The sequence below is a fragment of the Pan paniscus genome, chromosome 23 (genome assembly GCF_029289425.2).
Source record: "Pan paniscus chromosome 23, NHGRI_mPanPan1-v2.0_pri, whole genome shotgun sequence".
NCBI classification, from domain to species: Eukaryota; Metazoa; Chordata; class Mammalia; order Primates; family Hominidae; genus Pan; species Pan paniscus.
Genome location: NC_085927.1, coordinates 52404840 through 52421566, shown reverse-complemented (window position 1 = coordinate 52421566; position 16727 = coordinate 52404840). Strand labels below are relative to the sequence as shown.

Below are 16727 nucleotides of genomic sequence, written 5' to 3'. Positions count from 1 at the left end.
GATTTGAACCCTGGGTAATGAATTATGTGATTTGGATAAGTTCTTAAACTGTGTTCAAGGAATAAGAAATATTTCTCAGGGTTTTGTAACCTAATAAGTTTGGGAACCACTGGGCTAAACAGAGTTACATCTGTTTCACTTTCGGGCTTCTCAGATTGTGTAATATGCTAATGTATGTTACCATCCAGAAGGAACATGCAGTGTTTCCTAAACTTAAAACCACAATTAGCCAGGTGTGGTGGCATGCACCTATAGTCCCAGTTACTTGGGGGGCTGAGGTGGGAGGATCGCTTGAGCCTGGAAGATCGAGACTAGTGAGCCATCATCATGCCACTGCACTTCAGCCTGGGTGACAGAGTGAGATTCTGTCTCAAAAAAACCCCACAAAACCCTAGAACATACAGCACTGCCTGCGTCTCCATTTTCTCATCAGTAAATAAGAAAAACGCAGCCTGGACCACATAGCGAGACCTGGTCTCTACAAATAATTTTTAAAAATGAGCCAGGCATGGTGGTACACGCCTATAGTCCTAGCTCCTTAGGAGGCTGAGGCAGGAGAACTGCTTGAGCCTAGGAGATGGAGGCTGATGTGAGCTGTGATTGAGTTTGCTGCAAGGTGGAATGAGATGAAGGGGTATGGAAAGTGTTACACCCAGTGCCTAGCTCATGATAGATGCCCAGTAAATGGTAGGTCCCCTCCCCATCTAAGGAAAAACTGACAAGAATTTTTGACTCTTCTCTGCTCTCCACAGGCGGCTGAGTGACAGCCCATCAGTGAAAAAGGAGAGCGAGCTGCCTCGCAGGGTGAACTCTGCCTCCTCCTCCAACCCCCCTGCTGAAGTGGACCCTGACACCATCCTGAAGGCACTCTTCAAGTCCTCAGGGGCCTCTGTGACCACGCAGCCCACAGAATTCAAAATCAAGCTTTGAGCAGGGGAGTGAGGCAGCCAGAAGTGGGGGCAGAGGAGGGTGGCTCTGTTTCCCCAAGGCAAAGCTTATGACCAATGGGCCATCGGACTGGAGACCCCTGATTGTGGGAAGGGTTGCCAGGGATAAAGAGCTTCCTCACTGGATGGGACCCGCCTTTCTGTGTTGTGTTCTGCCCTGTGCTCTTCTCTCTACGTTAACGTTTCCTGTAGTATGTTTCTTCTCCATCTCATCGCCAAGGTAGGCTTGTGTTTTTCAGTGTGTGCCTCCCCAAGCCTCAGCCCCAAGCTGATTTCTTATCTGGAAATGGTACACTGAATTCTCTGGGTGGCTTTCTTGTGGCCCCATGGGATGCAGCGTGGGGGCTGTCTGAAGGACCCTGCTTTTTCCAGTGGCCGAGGGGCTGCCTTTCCTTTGTGTGTATTAAGCTTTTCAAACAATGGAGGGGATGAAAAGCCCTGGTGTCCTGACGGGAGCCAGGTCGGCCTGAGAGCTGTGCCGCTCCTCTGTCTTGTCAGTGGAGGTGCCTGGGTGGGGAGCAGGTCTCAGGCCTCTTGTCCTCTCCCCAGTGGCTCCAGGCCTCACTAGTGGCAAGGGCAGGATGAGGCTGCACCACTGGGAAGAGTCTATCTAAGCTCTTGGCTTGGAGTCCCGTGTCGTCTCTGCCCAGAGGAAGTTCTCCAGAGTTCACCTTTCCCTTTTCCTTGAGTTGTGCTGAATGCCCCACCCCAGCTCTCTTTCCCTTCTGGGTGTCTCTGCTGGGAGGGGGCTGTGTTGTGAGCCCTCCCGGTTCTCACCTCGCCTGGCACTTAACCACACCCTGGTTTTGTGTAGCCGCCAGCTCTCTTCTGTTTGGGCCTTTGAAAGGCTCAGCCTCCCATTGTGCAGTGCTTGGGTTTGGAGCTTATTTGAATGGAAGAGGTCAGTTTGTTCCTGGCTCTCCATTTCTGGCCTCAGTTGTCTACAAGACAGTGGTCAGGGATGCCTGGAGGCATATATCCAGCTGCCACCAAGGGGCACTGTTTGTTCCCACTTATGTGAGTGACCCATCCATCCATGACCAGAGGATTATTTTCCTGCCTTGGCAGAGGAGGAGGAGTCAAGGGAGCAGGGCAGCTCTGCCAGGCAAGGTGTTTCCCCAGCCTAGGCGCAGGCAGCTGGGACAAAACTTCAGAGCCCAGGCAGTCCCTGAATGACCAGGCCAGTGTTGTCACTGAGTGGTCCCCTGCTGGTTGGGAGTGAAGAGAATCCAGGCTGGCAGAGCTGGAGCCAGTTGGGGAGCACGGTTCTGGGAGCTCTGCAAAATCAGTAGCAAGTGCTGGGAAAGGCGCATGCTGAAGATACTCAGGAGCTCCCAAGATTTGCTTGAGGCTAGCCCAGTGAAGAAAAACCAGAGACTCATGTTTCCAGGGGTCAGTCTGTCAGGCAGGAAGGACCCAGGGTTTGAACCCAGCTTCAGTGTGCAGGCTCTGAGGCTGCCCAGGACGGGAAAGTCCAAGGAAGGGGCCTGGTGGTGCTCCACTTGCAGTTCTTTGAAGAATGCTGCTTTTTATTCTCCTAACCCTTTCAAGTGGGTGCAGACTTCTCGTTAGCAGCTGGAAGACATTCCTCCCACACTTTACCCTTCCTGGCCCAAGAGAGCATCCAGAAGGCAGTAGGACCTGGTTTTTCAGGTACTGGGAGCAGGGGGCTCACTGCTTGCACTCTGCTTAGAGTAGGGATGGTAAATATCCTGCCTGCATGGCTTTACCCTCCCTCTCATCCCAAAGCAGGTATCTTCTGGTTGTCACAGAGTTTCATTGAGTCCAGCTGCAGCCACGTGGCCATCTGGAGCTGGTGCTATAGGTGACCATCTGGTACATTGAGGGGACCTGTTTGCCTCCTCCGCTCTATAAGCAGTCATCTTGGGAGACCGGGAGGAGAAGGTGGTGGGCTAGTCCTGTGTCCTCCTCCATTTCCCATGCCTCTATGTTACCCATCTGTGTCTCCTGTGCAGGACAGGAAGGGGCATTAAGAGATGAAGGGTGATTATGTATTACTTATCCATTTCTGAATAAACATTTGTTATTCCTACCTTTGAGTTATCTTTTTTTTTTTTTTTTTTTGAGACAAAGTCTCACTCTGTTGCCAAGGCTGGAGTGCAGTGGCACTATCTCGGCTCACTGCAACCTCCGCAGCCAGACTCAAGTAATCCTCCCACCTCAGCCTCCCAATTATCTGGGACTGCAGGCGTGCATCACCATGCCTGGCTAATTTTTGTAGAGATGAGGTTTCACCATGTTGCACAAGCTGGTCTTGAAATCCTGACCTCAGGTGGTCTGCCTGCCTCGGCCTCCCAAAGTTGGAATTAACAGGCGTGAGCCACCACGCCCAGCCAAGGGTTTTAATCTTGTAGGGGTTTCAACATTTGGGGTGCAACTTAATTATTTAAAAAATAGAGACAGCTTCTTGCTATGATACCCAGGATGGTCTTGAACTCCTGGGCACAAGTGATTCTCCTGCTTCAGCCTCCCAAAGTGTTGGAGTTACAGGCATGAGCCACTGCTCCCCGCCAGGGATGCAAATTACTTGATACTCCTCTCCAGAAGGTGGGGTCCTGTGCCCCTCCTGAACCCAAGTGTGCTCTGCTACTATGACCAGATGTGACTCTGCCATTTCTGTGCCTAGGCTTTTAAAGATGGTCACTTCTCCATTTCCTGTGCCTGGAACATTCTCTGGGAGCCTTGACACCACATTTGAAGTTGCCTATTGGGGCCAGCATGGTGGCTCACGCCTGTAATCCCAGCACTTCAGAAGGCCGAGGCAGGCAGATCGCATGAAATCAGGAGTTTGAGACCAGCCTAACCAACGTGGTAAAACCCTGTCTCTACTAAAAATTACAAAAATTAGAGGGGGGTGGTCGTGGGCACTTGTAATCCTAGCTATTCAGGAGGCTGAGGCAGGAGAATCACTTGAACCCGGGAGGTGGAGTTTGCAGTGAGGTGAAATCACGCCACTGCACTCCAGCCTGTGCAACAGAGCGAGGCTCTGTCTCAAAAGAAAAAAAATAGTTGACTATCGGTTTGGCATGGTGGCTCATGCCTCTTGTCCCAGCACTTTGGGATGCTGAGGCAGGAAGATTACTGGAGCTCAGGAGTTCGAGACCAGCTTAGGCAATATAGTGAAGCCCTATCTTTGCAAAAAACGAAGAATTAGCTCAGCTACTCAGGAGCCTGAAGTGGAAGATCATTTGTGCCCAGGAGGCAGAGGTCGCAGTGAGCTGTGATCATGCCACTATACTCCATCCTGGGCAACACAGACGGCAGAAAAAAAAATAGTTGACTACTGAGTCTCATATCTGATTGCCCACCTGACATCTCCCCTGAGTGGCCCCACGGCCCACAGAGAACTGATCTACTCGACTTTCCCTAAGCTGGCCCCTCTCCTGCAGTCTTCCCATGTCAGTCAATGACAACACCATCCTCTTAGTTGCTCAGACTGAAAACCTAGCAGCCATCCTGGATTTCTCTCACACTGCCTATTCAACGTGTGAATGCATGAGTGGAAAGCTGAGTTCGCACTCGTGACTGGCCGGGGTCAACTCTGACATTCGCTCCCACTTTGGCGCGCTGATTTGCCTCTGAGCCGATGAAGGTTGGGCCCTGGCGGGCGGGGCCGGGGAGGCGGGCTTGGAGCGAGGGGGCGGGGCAGGCGCCACGAAAACGTGCTCGCGCCGGCGCCGAACCGCAACTCCCGGCGGCCCCCGCCCTCCCGGGTGGTAAGATGGCGCGCAGGAGGAAGCTCGCGGCGCGGGACCCGGAGGACGGTATCCCGAGCCCACCGTGCTACGCAGGTGAGGGGCTCCGGAACGCGAGACCGGGGGCGGCCAGCATCGCCGGGAGGTGTTTGGGGGCTGGCGGCGGCCGGGGGTTCCCAGGAGCGGCCGCACGGTTGGGTGTGAGCCCCGGTGGCCCGTGGCCCCAGGCTCCGCAGGTCTTGAGGCTCCGGGGTCCCGAGGACCCACGCGGCGCCCTTCTGCCTGCTCACTCTCCCGGGGCGAGCCCAACTCGGTCCACGCTTCCCTTGGGTGAGCCCGCCTCTGTCCACACTCTCACCCAGGGCAAACCTATTTCCGTCCACACCCGCTCGTCCAGGTGAGCTCATCCCCTTCTCATCGCCTCTGCTCCTAGTCCAGCCCCCATCAGCTCTTATCTGGGCTATTATAGGCCCTCCAACTCGGTTGCCCTCCTTCTCCTCTTGCCCCTGTTTCTGTTCTCCACCCACGTGCCAGAATGTTCTTTTAAGGACATTTAGATTCGATCATGTCTGCCGCGCCCACGATAGGCGCCACACCCACTGCATTCCCTCCAGTGGCTTTATCAGGTAGCTTCTAAAACAAAAACCAGACTTCTTAACCTGTGTGGGCCAGGTGGTCTGGCTGGTGCCGACCTAAAGCTCTTTCTGTTCCTCTGAGGGAACATGCTTTTTCCCGCTCTGGGTTTTTGCACGTACTGTGCCAGTTTGTTGCACAGTGGCGTTCTGGTCTGAGCTTTAATGTTGCTTCCTCAAAGAGGCCATCCGTGATGGCCTATGGAAAGAAGACCTCTGCCACCCCATCACCCTGTAATGTTTCTTTCACAATTGATACAAGTTTGCTGTATGCTTACTTGTTAATTGCCTTCTCCGTTATTGCAACTGAGCTTCCTGAGTTCAGGGACCGCAGCTCTATGCCAACCGGTACTGTGACGGAGGTGTGAGAAAAATAGCAGCAGTTCCTAGCTTTATGAGGATTACAGTCATGGGTGTGCCAGCGATTAACCAAAGAATCTCATCAATATAGCCTCCAGACTGTTAAGAGAAGCTGTGAAGGCACAGGCAGTGGGATCTGACCTGGCAGGAGGGGCTGGGGGTGATGCTAAGGCTCTCCTGAGGAAGCGAGGTTTGAGCTAAACCTGAAGGTTAGCGGGAGGGAAGAGGGTGACACGCCAGGTAGAGAGGCCAGCATGTGTGAGGCCCTGGTGTACCCGGGGGAACAGGGAGAATCCAAGGTGGTGGGGGAAGATGGTACGAGAAGAGGTCACAGTGACAGGCAGGGTCTCACGGGGCTTCCAGCCATGGTTAGGATTTTGGTGTTGACTCCAAGAGCCGCAGGGTTCGAGCTTCCCTCTCATTGCGCCCCCATCTGTAATCATTGCCCATTTATCTTCTCTCTCCCTGCACCGCCTTGGGAGGCCGCACAGGTTTTGCAAAAGGGTAGGGTAGAGGGGTTTGGTGAAGGGATGGATGGATCGATGAACAGATAGGACTAGACAGGGATGTGGAGAAAGGAAGTTGTGTGAGTGTCTCGCTGGCCTCAGCTCAGGGTAGCCTGGCCATCCCTCCCCTCCCATTTCCTTTCCAGCTATTCCAATCAAGTTCTCTGAAAAGCAACAGGCTTCTCACTACCTATATGTGAGAGCACACGGCATTCAACAAGGCACCAAGTCCACCTGGCCTCAGAAGAGGACTCTTTTTGTCCTCAATGTGCCCCCGTACTGCACAGAGGTGAGCTAGTGTCTGGGAGGAGACCTGTGGGCTCAAGGTGGGGGCTCCCATGGCCTCCACCAAGTCCTTGGTGGTGAGACGGACACAGCTAATGGGAGCCCCAGAGGAGAGTGTCAGGAGGGCTACCGTGATCTCCAGTCAGGAAACTGGCTTTTTAAAGATGTCTTTAAAAGTATAATCCTGCCAGGCACGGTGGCTCATGCCTGTAATCCCAGCACTTTGGGAGGCTGAGGTGGGCGGATCACCTGAAGGGAGGAGTTCCAGACCAGCCTGGCCAACATGGTGAAATCCCGTCTCTACTAAAAAATAAAAAATGAGCCGGGCATGATGGCGTGCACAGGTAGTCCTGGCTACTCAGGAAGCTGAGGCATGAGAATCCCTTGAACCCGGAAGGCAGAGGTTGCAGTGAGCCGAGATTGCGCCACTGCACTCCAGCCTGGGCAACAGAGTGAGACTCCATCTCAAAAGAACCCAAAAAACCCCAAAAATTAGCCGGCGTGGTGGCGCACGCCTGTAATCCCAACTAGTTGGGAGACTGAGGCACAAGAATTGCTTAAACCTGGTAGGCAGAAGTTGCAGTGAGCGAAGATCGTGCCACTGCACTCCAGCCTGGGCAACAGAGTGAGACTCTCAAAAGAAAAAAAAAGTATAATCCTAAGTAGCCCAAGGCTTTTTTACATATTACCCAAAGTTGTTTGAATTACGTGTTTTCTTCCAGATTGTACATGTCCATAATTTAAAAGTAGGAAAGTATAAGAAAATAAAAGTGCCTCTAATTCTATCCAAACACAACTGTTAATTTTTCTTTTTTTTTTTTTTTACAGAAACTAAAGTAAGGGAATTGCTGGATTTTCTTTTCTTTTTTCTTTGTTCTTTTTTTTTTTTTTTTTTTTTTTTTTGAGACAGAGTCTCTCTCTTGCTCAGGCTGGAGCACAGCGATCACGACTCACTGCAACCTCCACTTCCTGGGTTCAAGCGATTCTCCTGCCACAGCATCCCGAGCAGCTGGAATTACAGGCGCCCACCACCATGCCCGGCTCGTTTTTGTATTGTTAGTAAAGACAAGGTTTCACCATGTTGGCCAGGCTTGTCTCGAACTCCTGACCTGAAGTAATCCACCCCCTTCAGCCTCCCAAAGTGCTGGGATTACATGGGTGAGCCACCGCCCCTGGCCAAGGGAATTGCTGGATTTCTTTTCAAAAAAGAAACCCTAATTTGTAAAAGATTCCTCTAAACTTAGAGAAAAAAAGAAGCATGTAGAAGAGGGGGTGTGAGTTCTGACCTTTTTTGAAGTGCAGCACGTGTGCCGGGATGGGCCCCAGTGGCAGATGTCCAGCTTGCTGCATCCCAGAGACAGAACATACCTGTGTAGTCAGCGCCCAGGTGGAGACACAGCAGCACATCCCAGAACCCCCACTGCCTCCACCACAGACAACCACCATCCCGACTGTCACAGCATAGGGTCACTACTGCTGATTCAGGTAGTAAAACTTGTCATAGGAAATCAGAATAACAGCAAGAATGTCCCCACCTGTCTCCAATGAGAGAGAGCAGGAATGTGCCGGGCACAGTGGCTCACGCCTGTAATCCCAGCATTTTGGGAGGCCGAGGCGGGCGGATCACCTGAGGTCAGGAGTTCAAGACCAGCCTGGCCAACATGGCAGAACCCTGTCTCTACTCAAAATACAAAAATTAGCTGGGTGTGGTGGTGGGTGCCTGTAATCCCGGCTGCTCGGGAGACTGAGGCACGAGAATCACTTGAAACCTGGAGATGGAGGTTGCAGTGAGCCGAGATCACTCTATACACTCCAGCCAGGGCTACAGAGCAATACTCCAACTCAAAAAAATTTTAAAAAGCAGGAATATTGACCTCCATATTGTCCCTGGGGAACAGGTCGGAAGGCCATGGTGCCCACAGTCTCCTGGCTTGGGCAGATGTGGCTGTGGCTCTGAGTCCTTCAGCGGCGCTGGATCCCTGTCAGCGCCACCCATGGTGGAGGGAGGCTTTGGGATGGCCCTGCGGATGCTCACACTTGGCTTCCCTCTCCCTGCGGCAGGAGAGCCTGTCCCGCCTCCAGTCCACCTGTGGCCTCGTCCAGTCTGTAGAGTTGAAGGAGAAGCTGGAGCTGGCTGGGAGTCAAGGTCGAAGTTTTTTCATCCAAAGCCAGTTCCGGTGAGCCGCCAAGCATGGGGTTCCACTAGAGTGAGGGGGGTGGGGCACTGTCCCCAGTGTGTTAGGGGAGCTGGCAGTGGGACGTCAGAGCATTCTCTGGTCTGGAGCCCATCCTCACCGTGTGTGGTGTAGGAGACTGTCCGGGTGACAAAGCCTGCGATTCCTTCCCAGATTTGCCACATCCTTGCACTTCCTGCCTGGCTTTTTCCGTCCCGTGTTAAAGCTCAGGGACCGTCTCTGCTGGCCGCCTGCAGGGCCTTCCCCGGCTTCCCTCCTGCTTCCCCACTGAGGGAGCTCCTTCCCCAGGCTTGGGGGCCAGGTCTCCAGGAGCACTGTTCTTCGCAGCTTTCCCAGTGGCCCTGGAGCCCACACCTCCTCCCCACACAGTGGCATCTGGCATGGTGTGTGCGCCCAGGCCTGGCTTCCAAAAACCTGCCAGGGCGACCCCTGCATTTCACCGCATCCCTCCCGTGACTAGAAGAAAGGAAGCCTGTGTATCCCCTCTTCCTGGGGAGGAGTTGGGAACAGCTGTCACTTCCCGCAGAAGCAGGATTACTGGAAGTGTGGCTGCCTCTGACCTGGATGATGGAATGGCCTGTGGTTCTCTTCATGGCTCAGGAATAGCCTAGCACCGTCTCCCCTGGTGTAGCTACCACCTAGGCTGAGGGCAGGCCTGGAGACCTTGTGCCAGACGTGGGAAGGAGCCCCCAACCTCTGACATCTCTCTCTCTTCAGGGTTTCCAGGTAGCCTACGTGGTGTTCCAGAAGCCAAGTGGGGTGTCAGCGGCCTTGGCCCTGAAGGGCCCCCTGCTGGTGTCCACAGAGAGCCACCCTGTGAAGAGTGGCATTCACAGTTAGTACTGCGGGAGGGGTCTGGCGCCTCCTTTCTGGGCTCCGGGTTGGCAGGACACTCTATGGGGACAGTGTCTGAATGTCACAAGCCAAGTCCATGCTCCCTGAGAGCAGCGTGTGGAGGCCTGGGCAGGAGGACCATGGGGCTGTGTCTGGGTCCCCAGGGAGTCGTTAGCCTGAGCCCCTGGCACAGAGTGGCACAGGCATACTGGGCAGGCAGAGCGAGGGCCCAGCTTGCAGCCCCTGGGATCTCCTTAGCGCCTGTGCCCGGGGCCCTGTGGGAAAAGGTCCCAATTTGCCTGGCAGGCCCTGGGGTGGGGCCCAAATGCCAGGCCTGAGGAAGCCCCGTTTCCCTGGCTCCCTTTTCCTCAGAGTGGATCAGTGACTACGCAGACTCCGTGCCCGACCCTGAGGCCCTGAGGGTGGAAGTGGACACGTTCATGGAGGCATATGACCAGAAGATCGCTGAGGTAGAGGCCCCGCGGGGTCGGCCGAGCACCGCATCGCCCGTGTGGCTGTGGGAAGGTGGCGCCCCAGAGGGAGGGCGCTGGTGGCCTGTCCTTGGCCACTCTGTAGAGGCCAGGCTCCCTGTTTCCCTGCTGGATCCTGGGCTGCCTGGCTGGGTGACACATGTAGTCTCCACATGGTCTACAGTGGAGAAGGAGGCAGCGCCGGCAGGTCCGTGCCCTCCCCGCCATCCTTAGCCCCAACACTGTGCTGGGAGGAGGGGAGCAGCCCTCCCCTGCGGGGGCTCAGGGCAGTTCTGACTTTGGGAGGAGGGCGTGGAGGGCGCGCTGCTGGAGGCTGCAGGAGGTCCCAGGCGCCCAGTGGACGATGGGATCACCTTCCTTGTAGGAAGAAGCTAAGGCCAAGGAGGAGGAGGGGGTCCCTGACGAGGAGGGCTGGGTGAAGGTGACCCGCCGGGGCCGGCGGCCTGTGCTCCCCCGGACTGAGGCAGCCAGCTTGCGGGTGCTGGAGAGGGAGAGACGGAAGCGCAGCCGAAAAGAGCTGCTCAACTTATATGCCTGGCAGCATCGAAGAGAGCAAGATGGAGCGTAAGCCACCCCCAGTCCATCCTCAGACCCCTCGGCCTTGGCCCCAGCCATGGATGAGGCCTGTGGCCAGTGCTCCTGAGGGCGGGCGCTGGACTTGGTGGTCGAGGAGGGAGGGCGTCCCTCAGCACAGGGCTCGCACCAGACTCTGTGGAAAGAGGCCCAGCCTGGCAGCACCCTGTGTGGCGGTTCCCCATCACCCCCCAGGGGCAGATGCATTTGCTCAGTGGGTGGGGACCCTAGGTCATCAGTGCCCACCTCTGGGTCCCTGTGCACTTAGTGCTGGCGCTCGTCAGCCTCCAGCTAACGAGGAGTTCAAGTGCAGAGGGGGCTTCTGAACCCACTGTGGGTGCAGAGAAGGTGCTGCAGAGTATGTGTGTTGGGTTGGTGGTGGTGCGTGTGTGTGTGTCAGGTGGCCCCACACAGGACCCTCCCATGCCTGTGGGCCCAATCGCCTGTGGCCCACTCCTGGTGCTGCGGCTGAGCCTCCTGCCCCACTGCCTGGTGTCCCTGTCTACAGAACAGCTTCCCTGTGGGCCCAGGGGAGGGTTCTCCTGGCCCTGGCTAGGGCACAGGGACGGGCTCCGTGGTAGGCCCTGAGCCGCCCGCCCAGTCACTGGTGCTTTCCCTGCCTGGCTGGCCCTCCTGGCTCCCGCTCGTGCTCGCTCTAGACCCTCAGCTTCCCCCTCAGTGCCATCAGCCTCCCACTGACCTAGGCCACCCGGTGACCAGAGTTGCCATCTGCATCCACCAGCACCAGGGCTGGGGCCCCTTTACTGATTCTCAGGGTTCTCCAGGCCGAGCGGTCAAGACTCCTTCCTTCCCCCTTGTGCAGGGATGGGGGTGGGGGTGGGGGCGGGTACCTTTGCTTTGTTGCTAGGGCTTCATCTCCAGGCTGGGGGTGCCAGCATCTCCCACTTTGGCCTTGCCCTTGGACTCGGCCTGCCTTGGGTTTCTGTTTCCTGACAAGATCCAGACCCTGCCCCCACAGCAGAGCTGGGAGGGGGATGGGCTGGTGGGGGAGACATAGCCCCACCCCCATAGTAACTGGGAGGAGGGGTGGGGCATGAGCAAGCCTGCTTCCCCGGGGCGCGCTGTCTGACCCTGCCCCGCGCCTCCTCTCACCCCCAGATCTAGCGCAGCTGCGCAAGAAGTTCGAGGAGGACAAGCAGAGGATTGAGCTGCTGTGGGCCCAGCGCAAATTCCGACCCTACTGAGCCGTGAGAGCCGCAGTGAATGGCTGGGAATGGCTGGAGGTGCAGGGCCAGGAGGAACATGAGGTGAGGCAGGGCCTGCAGCGGTCTCTGAGAGGCCGAGCTCTGGCCAATGGGCCCCAGGTTGAAGGCCACCGTGTCGAACAGCCCCATCAGAGTCCACACAGGCCAGGAGTGAAGGACCAGGCCACCTCTTGGGTCTTGTGCTTCAGCAGTCCTGGGGACCCAGGCGTGCCCAGAGGAGGACTTGTCCTTCCTGCTTCTTGCCTCCACACCCTTGAGGTCCCTGGATGAATCCGTTCTGTTCTCCATTTTCCCTCAATGCAAAAGCCCTTGCTGGCAACGAAAAAGCCTCAAAAGCAGTGAGAATACAAGAACCTTTTATTTTCCATCCAGTTGGGCAGCAGGGAAAGGCTAGGTGGGCCCAGCCCGCCCTTCCTTCCTCCAGCTGGCTGGAGATTATTAGCCAGGAGAAAGCAGCCCTGGAACCCAGACTCTGTCTCCCCCTTGAGGTCACAGATGTTGAAGTTGGAATCTCACTCCTTTCCCTGACTACCATCCTAGGCTGGGCCTCAAGACTAGTGAGGCCTGTCCCCACCATCCCTGGCCTTGTTGTGGGGCTCAGGAACTCAGAGTCCCAGTGTTGAGTCTGGGAGCACTAGGTCTTCATAGTTCCAGGCCCAGAGCTACAGCTGGCCTGGGAGCGTGTGTGTGCACTGTAAGAAGGAGCTGATGATACTGGCCACGTGCTGGGGTTCGCTCATGTGGACACAGTGATTGCCTGGGACTTCCACAAACTGGAACCGCTGGAGAGGGGAGGGGGTGGGTGGTGAGGTGTGGCCAGAGGAGCCTAGGGAGCTCCATGGGCCCTGGGGTCAGGGCCCTCCCGCTCCCTGCAGGTCAGAAGCACCTCCCACAGTGAGTTTCCCCCACACTCGGCTCCTTGGAGCCCCGACAGTCCATAGCACCCCAGGAGGTGTCTAACCCTAGGGACTTGGAGGCCTCCCAGGGGTCTAGGCCCGCTGAGTTGTGAAGTTGCATGACAGGGCAGGGCCGAGGCCAGGGTTGCTGTGATTGTATCAGAAGAGGTCCCCGTGAGAAAAGATAATGAGATGGGGGCATGAGCAGCCTGCAGACTTGTGTCTGCCTTCAAGAAGCCAGAGAGGGCCGGGAGCAGTGGCTCACGCCTGTATTCCCAGCACTTTGGGAGGCCGAGGCAGGCGTGAGGCCGAGGTGGGCAGATCACGAGGTCAGGAGATCAAGACCATCCTGGTTAAGACAGTGAAACCCTGTCTCTACTAAAAATGCAAAAAATTAGCAGGGCGTGGTGGCAGGCACCTGTAGTCCCAGTTACTCGGGAGGCTGAGGCAGGAGAATGGCGTGAACCCGGGAGATGGAACTTGGAGTGAGCCGAGATCGGGCCACTGCCCTCCAGCCTGGGCAACAGAGCAAGACTCCATCTCAAAAAAAAAAAAAAAAAAAAGCCAGACAGGAAGGTCTTGCCTGCCTTGGCTCTGACCTGGCAGCCGGCCAGCCACAGGTGGGCTTCTTCCCTTTGTGACAATGCCAAGAAAGCTGCAGAGGCCCCAGGGTCAGGTGTTCGTGGGTAGGTGACCATAAAACACCACGTGCTCCCAGGAACCTGGGGGAAAAGCCACCTCTGCCTACAGCCAGCACGCCCACTGTCATGATGGGTGCAGAGGGATGAGGCAGTCGGGTATTCTGCTGTGGTTTGGGAGCCTGTAAAATGTGCGACTAGGTGGCTCCCATCTACAAAACCAGCACTTCGGGAGGCCAAGGTGGGCAGATCGCCTGAGGTCAGGAGTTTGAGACCAGCCTGGCCAACATGGTGAAACCCCATCTCTTAAAAATATAAAATATAAAAATTAGCTGGGCATGGTGGCAGGTGCCTGTAATCCCAGCTACTCAGGAGGCTGAGGCACTAGAGTAGCTTGAACCTGGCAGGGGTTCCCCACCAAAGGTCTCTGTTCCCTTAATTCTGATTACATGTGTCCCCAGGCCTCTAGGGACTGACCACAGTGGAGCATGAGGCCTGATGGATCCTGGTGGTTCACTTGTTGGGCCTGGGGGCAGACCAGGGGTCTTTCCCAGTGCATGAGAAGAGATGGGTGAGGTGGGACCAGAGTGGGCGACAGTGGCTGGACACCAGCTGCCTCAGCCCCGCCTTACCTCTTTGAGGGTGGATTTCATCGTGTCTATCATGAACGACAGGGACTCCTTGTTAGAGTAATTCTCTCTTGAATCAAAATATCCGTGGACTGCTCTGGAAAGTGAGGAGTTGGGGTTGTTGGGGTTCATCTTACAACCGCCTCCCAGCACTGCCCCCATCCTGCCCTGGGTTCAGGCCTCTGAGGAGAAACCAAAGCCTGGGCTACCCCAACTCCCACAGCTGGGTCCCTTGACCCTGGGTTGGATTTGAGGCTCAGTTAATCTTAGCTCACGCTCAGCTGGCACAAGCCAGGCGCAAGCGAGTGCTGAAGGCACAGCCTTGCTGGGGCACAGGGAGTTCAGGACTTGGCCACAGTCAGCCCTGAACAGCAGAGCTGGGATCTGAACAGGTGCTGGAGCTCACATTTGCTCTGAGAGAGAATTTACGTCTTCACAATCCTCCCACTGAAAGTCTACGATCCTGGCCGGGAGTGGTGGCTCACGCCTGTAATCCCAGGACTTTGGGAGGCTGAGGCAGGCGGATCACGATGTCAGGACATGGAGACCATCCTGGCTAACATGGTGAAACCCTGTCTCTACTAAAAATACAAAAATTAGCCAGGCGTGGTGGCGGGTGCCTGTAGTCCCAGCTACTCAGGAGGCTGAGGCAGGAGAATGGCGTGAACCCGGGAGGCAGACCTTGCAGTGAGCCGAGATTGCACCACTACACTCTAGCCTGGGCAACAGAGCCAGACTCCATCTCAAAAAAAAAAAAAAAAGTCTACAATCCCGTGGTTTTTAATACATTGAGTTGTGAGACCATCGTCACAATTACAGGACATTTTCAACACCCCCAAAGAAATCGCAAACCTCTGAGCTTTCACACACACACACACCCCACCCCCCCCCGGCCCCAACAGGCTTCTGGTCCTGAGCAACCATGACCTGGCTTTGTCTCTGCAGTGTGCCCTATTTGGACTTGAACGTGAATGCAGCCATACAACACGTAGACGGTTGTGTCTGACTTCATCCACTTAGCGCCATGTTTTCAAGGCTCATCCATGCTGGAGCCCATGTCAGTGCTTCGTTTCTTTTTATGGCTTAAAAATCGTCTATGGTGGGCCACGCACGGTGGCTCACGCCTGTAATCCCAACACTGGGAGGCCGAGGCAGGCGGATCATGAGGTCAGGAGATGGAGAGCAGCCTGGCCAACATGGCGAAACCTTGTCTCTACTAAAAATACAAAAATAAGCCAGGCCTGGTGGCTGGCGCCTGTAGTCCCAGCTACTCGGGAGGCTGAGGCAGGAGAATCGTTTGAATCCAGGAGGCAGAGGTTGCAGTGAGATTGGGCTCACTGGTTATGGAGCCTTACCTGGGCATGCCCCCCGCTGACACCTGTGGAAAGGCATGGGACAGCCCTGGCCCATCCCCTGCTGCCTGAGCCCTCCCCTCCTCTGACCTTCCTCCTTCCATGACCCTGCTGCCAGGGGGGCTTCCCAAAAAAGATCTTGAGCCTCAGTGATGTGGTCGACACGCAGAGAACTTGGAGCCTCATGCCAGGGCCCCCTCCCGGAGATTCCTGGCGCCCATGTCTCCTTGGGGGTGACTGAAGGGGATGGGTCCAGACTCACTTGATCAACAGGACATGGGCCTGCAGCTTCCTGATGGAATGCGCACACAGCTCCCTGCTGACGAAGTCAATGCTGTTCTCTACCTGCAGAGACAAAAACATGGTGAATTCTCGTCACAAGGCACAGGCACTCTGGTGGGCATGAAACCCATCTCTGTTGGGGTGGCTAAGCCCTGGCGAGGGCGCCTCAGCCACCCACCCTGGGTCTGAGCCCAGGACCCCACCACATCACCGCCTCATCGAAGGCTCTTTAGCCCCTGGTGGCCAGAGACTCCTGCCCTCTCCAAGTCTGTTCTCCCCTCTTCCTGGGCTCCTGGCTACCCAGCCTGACTCCATTTCCCATACTCCTTTGCCACCAGGTATGGCTGTGTGATTAAAGTCAGAGGAGTGAGTTGGGCCACTTTCGGGCCTGGATTTTAGGACTTAGGTGTGGCCCTTCCACACCCCTTTCCCAGTCCATAGGCTGCACCTCACGCTGTCCCCTGCCAGCCTGGGACAGGCTTCTTGCCAGGAGGAAGAAACTTGCTGGGACCACAGTGCAGGATGGGCACTCCGTCATGGCCCCTGCCGGCCTCCTCCGCGGCCCTGCCTGCCCTGTCTTGTGACTGTTTTACGTCTGGATGGTGGGGATGTGGCCAGCTTGAGTGAGATATGCTGTAGGTGTGACACGAAGCTGGATTTGGAAAACAGCATGCAAAATAATGCAATCAAGCTTTATGTTGATTACATCTTAAATCACATTGTGCATGTTAAAATATGAGAACAATTGTTAGAGCCTTATTTATTTATTTGAGACCGAGTTTTGCTCTTGTTGCCTGGGCTGGAGTGCAATGGCGCGATCTCAGTTCACCGCAACCTCCGCCTCCTGGGTTCAAGCGATTCTTCTGCCTTAGCCTACCGCGTAGCTGGGATTACAGGCATGCACCAGCAGGCCTAATTTTGTATTTTTAGTAGCGACAGGGTTTCACCATGTTGGTCAGGCTAGTGTTGAACTCCTGACCTCAGGTGATCTGCCCGCCTCGGACTCCCAAAGTTCTGGGATTACAGGTGTGAGCCACCACACCCAGCCTTGGGCCTGTTTTAATATAGCTGCTAGACAAATGTCAAGTTCTGTGAGGCTTTGCTTCCATTGGACTGTGCTGCTCTGATCTGGGGACTCTAAGGGCAGGAGCTCTCAGCATTTTCT

At 55.7% G+C, this 16727-nt stretch overlaps 3 protein-coding genes across 9 annotated transcripts in view; 2 read left to right on the top strand and 1 right to left on the bottom strand.

Annotated features, from left to right (window-relative positions):
* POLDIP3 (DNA polymerase delta interacting protein 3) overlaps nt 1-3000 on the top strand; it is a 34135-nt gene extending 31135 nt beyond the window's left edge. For all 3 annotated transcript variants that reach the window (XM_063603343.1, XM_003805178.5, XM_003805179.6), the window contains one exon: nt 753-3000. In XM_063603343.1, the coding sequence (XP_063459413.1) occupies nt 753-930 (178 nt within the window). In that variant the 3' untranslated portion in view covers nt 931-3000. The remainder of the gene's footprint in view (nt 1-752) is intronic.
* Nucleotides 3001-4596: 1596 nt separating this feature from the next.
* On the top strand, nt 4597-16334 carry LOC100985019 (ribosomal RNA-processing protein 7 homolog A). Its single transcript, XM_063603344.1, is given in 9 exon segments — nt 4597-4759; nt 6308-6450; nt 8508-8580; nt 8583-8623; nt 9359-9476; nt 9848-9945; nt 10331-10513; nt 10515-10530; nt 11659-16334. Coding segments are annotated over 9 exon segments (828 nt in total). The 5' UTR covers nt 4597-4689; the 3' UTR covers nt 11745-16334.
* SERHL2 (serine hydrolase like 2) overlaps nt 12105-16727 on the bottom strand; it is a 55792-nt gene continuing 51169 nt past the window's right edge. For 4 of the 5 annotated variants that reach the window (XM_034948871.3, XM_034948872.3, XM_003805177.5 and 1 more), the window contains 3 exons: nt 15543-15625; nt 13932-14025; nt 12105-12547 (listed from right to left, as the gene is read on the bottom strand). In XM_034948871.3, the coding sequence (XP_034804762.3) occupies nt 12428-12547; nt 13932-14025; nt 15543-15625 (297 nt within the window). In that variant the 3' untranslated portion in view covers nt 12105-12427. Of the gene's footprint in view, nt 12548-13900; nt 14026-15542; nt 15626-16727 lie in introns of those variants that run through there. The other variant, XM_055105403.2, reaches the window with a different exon arrangement.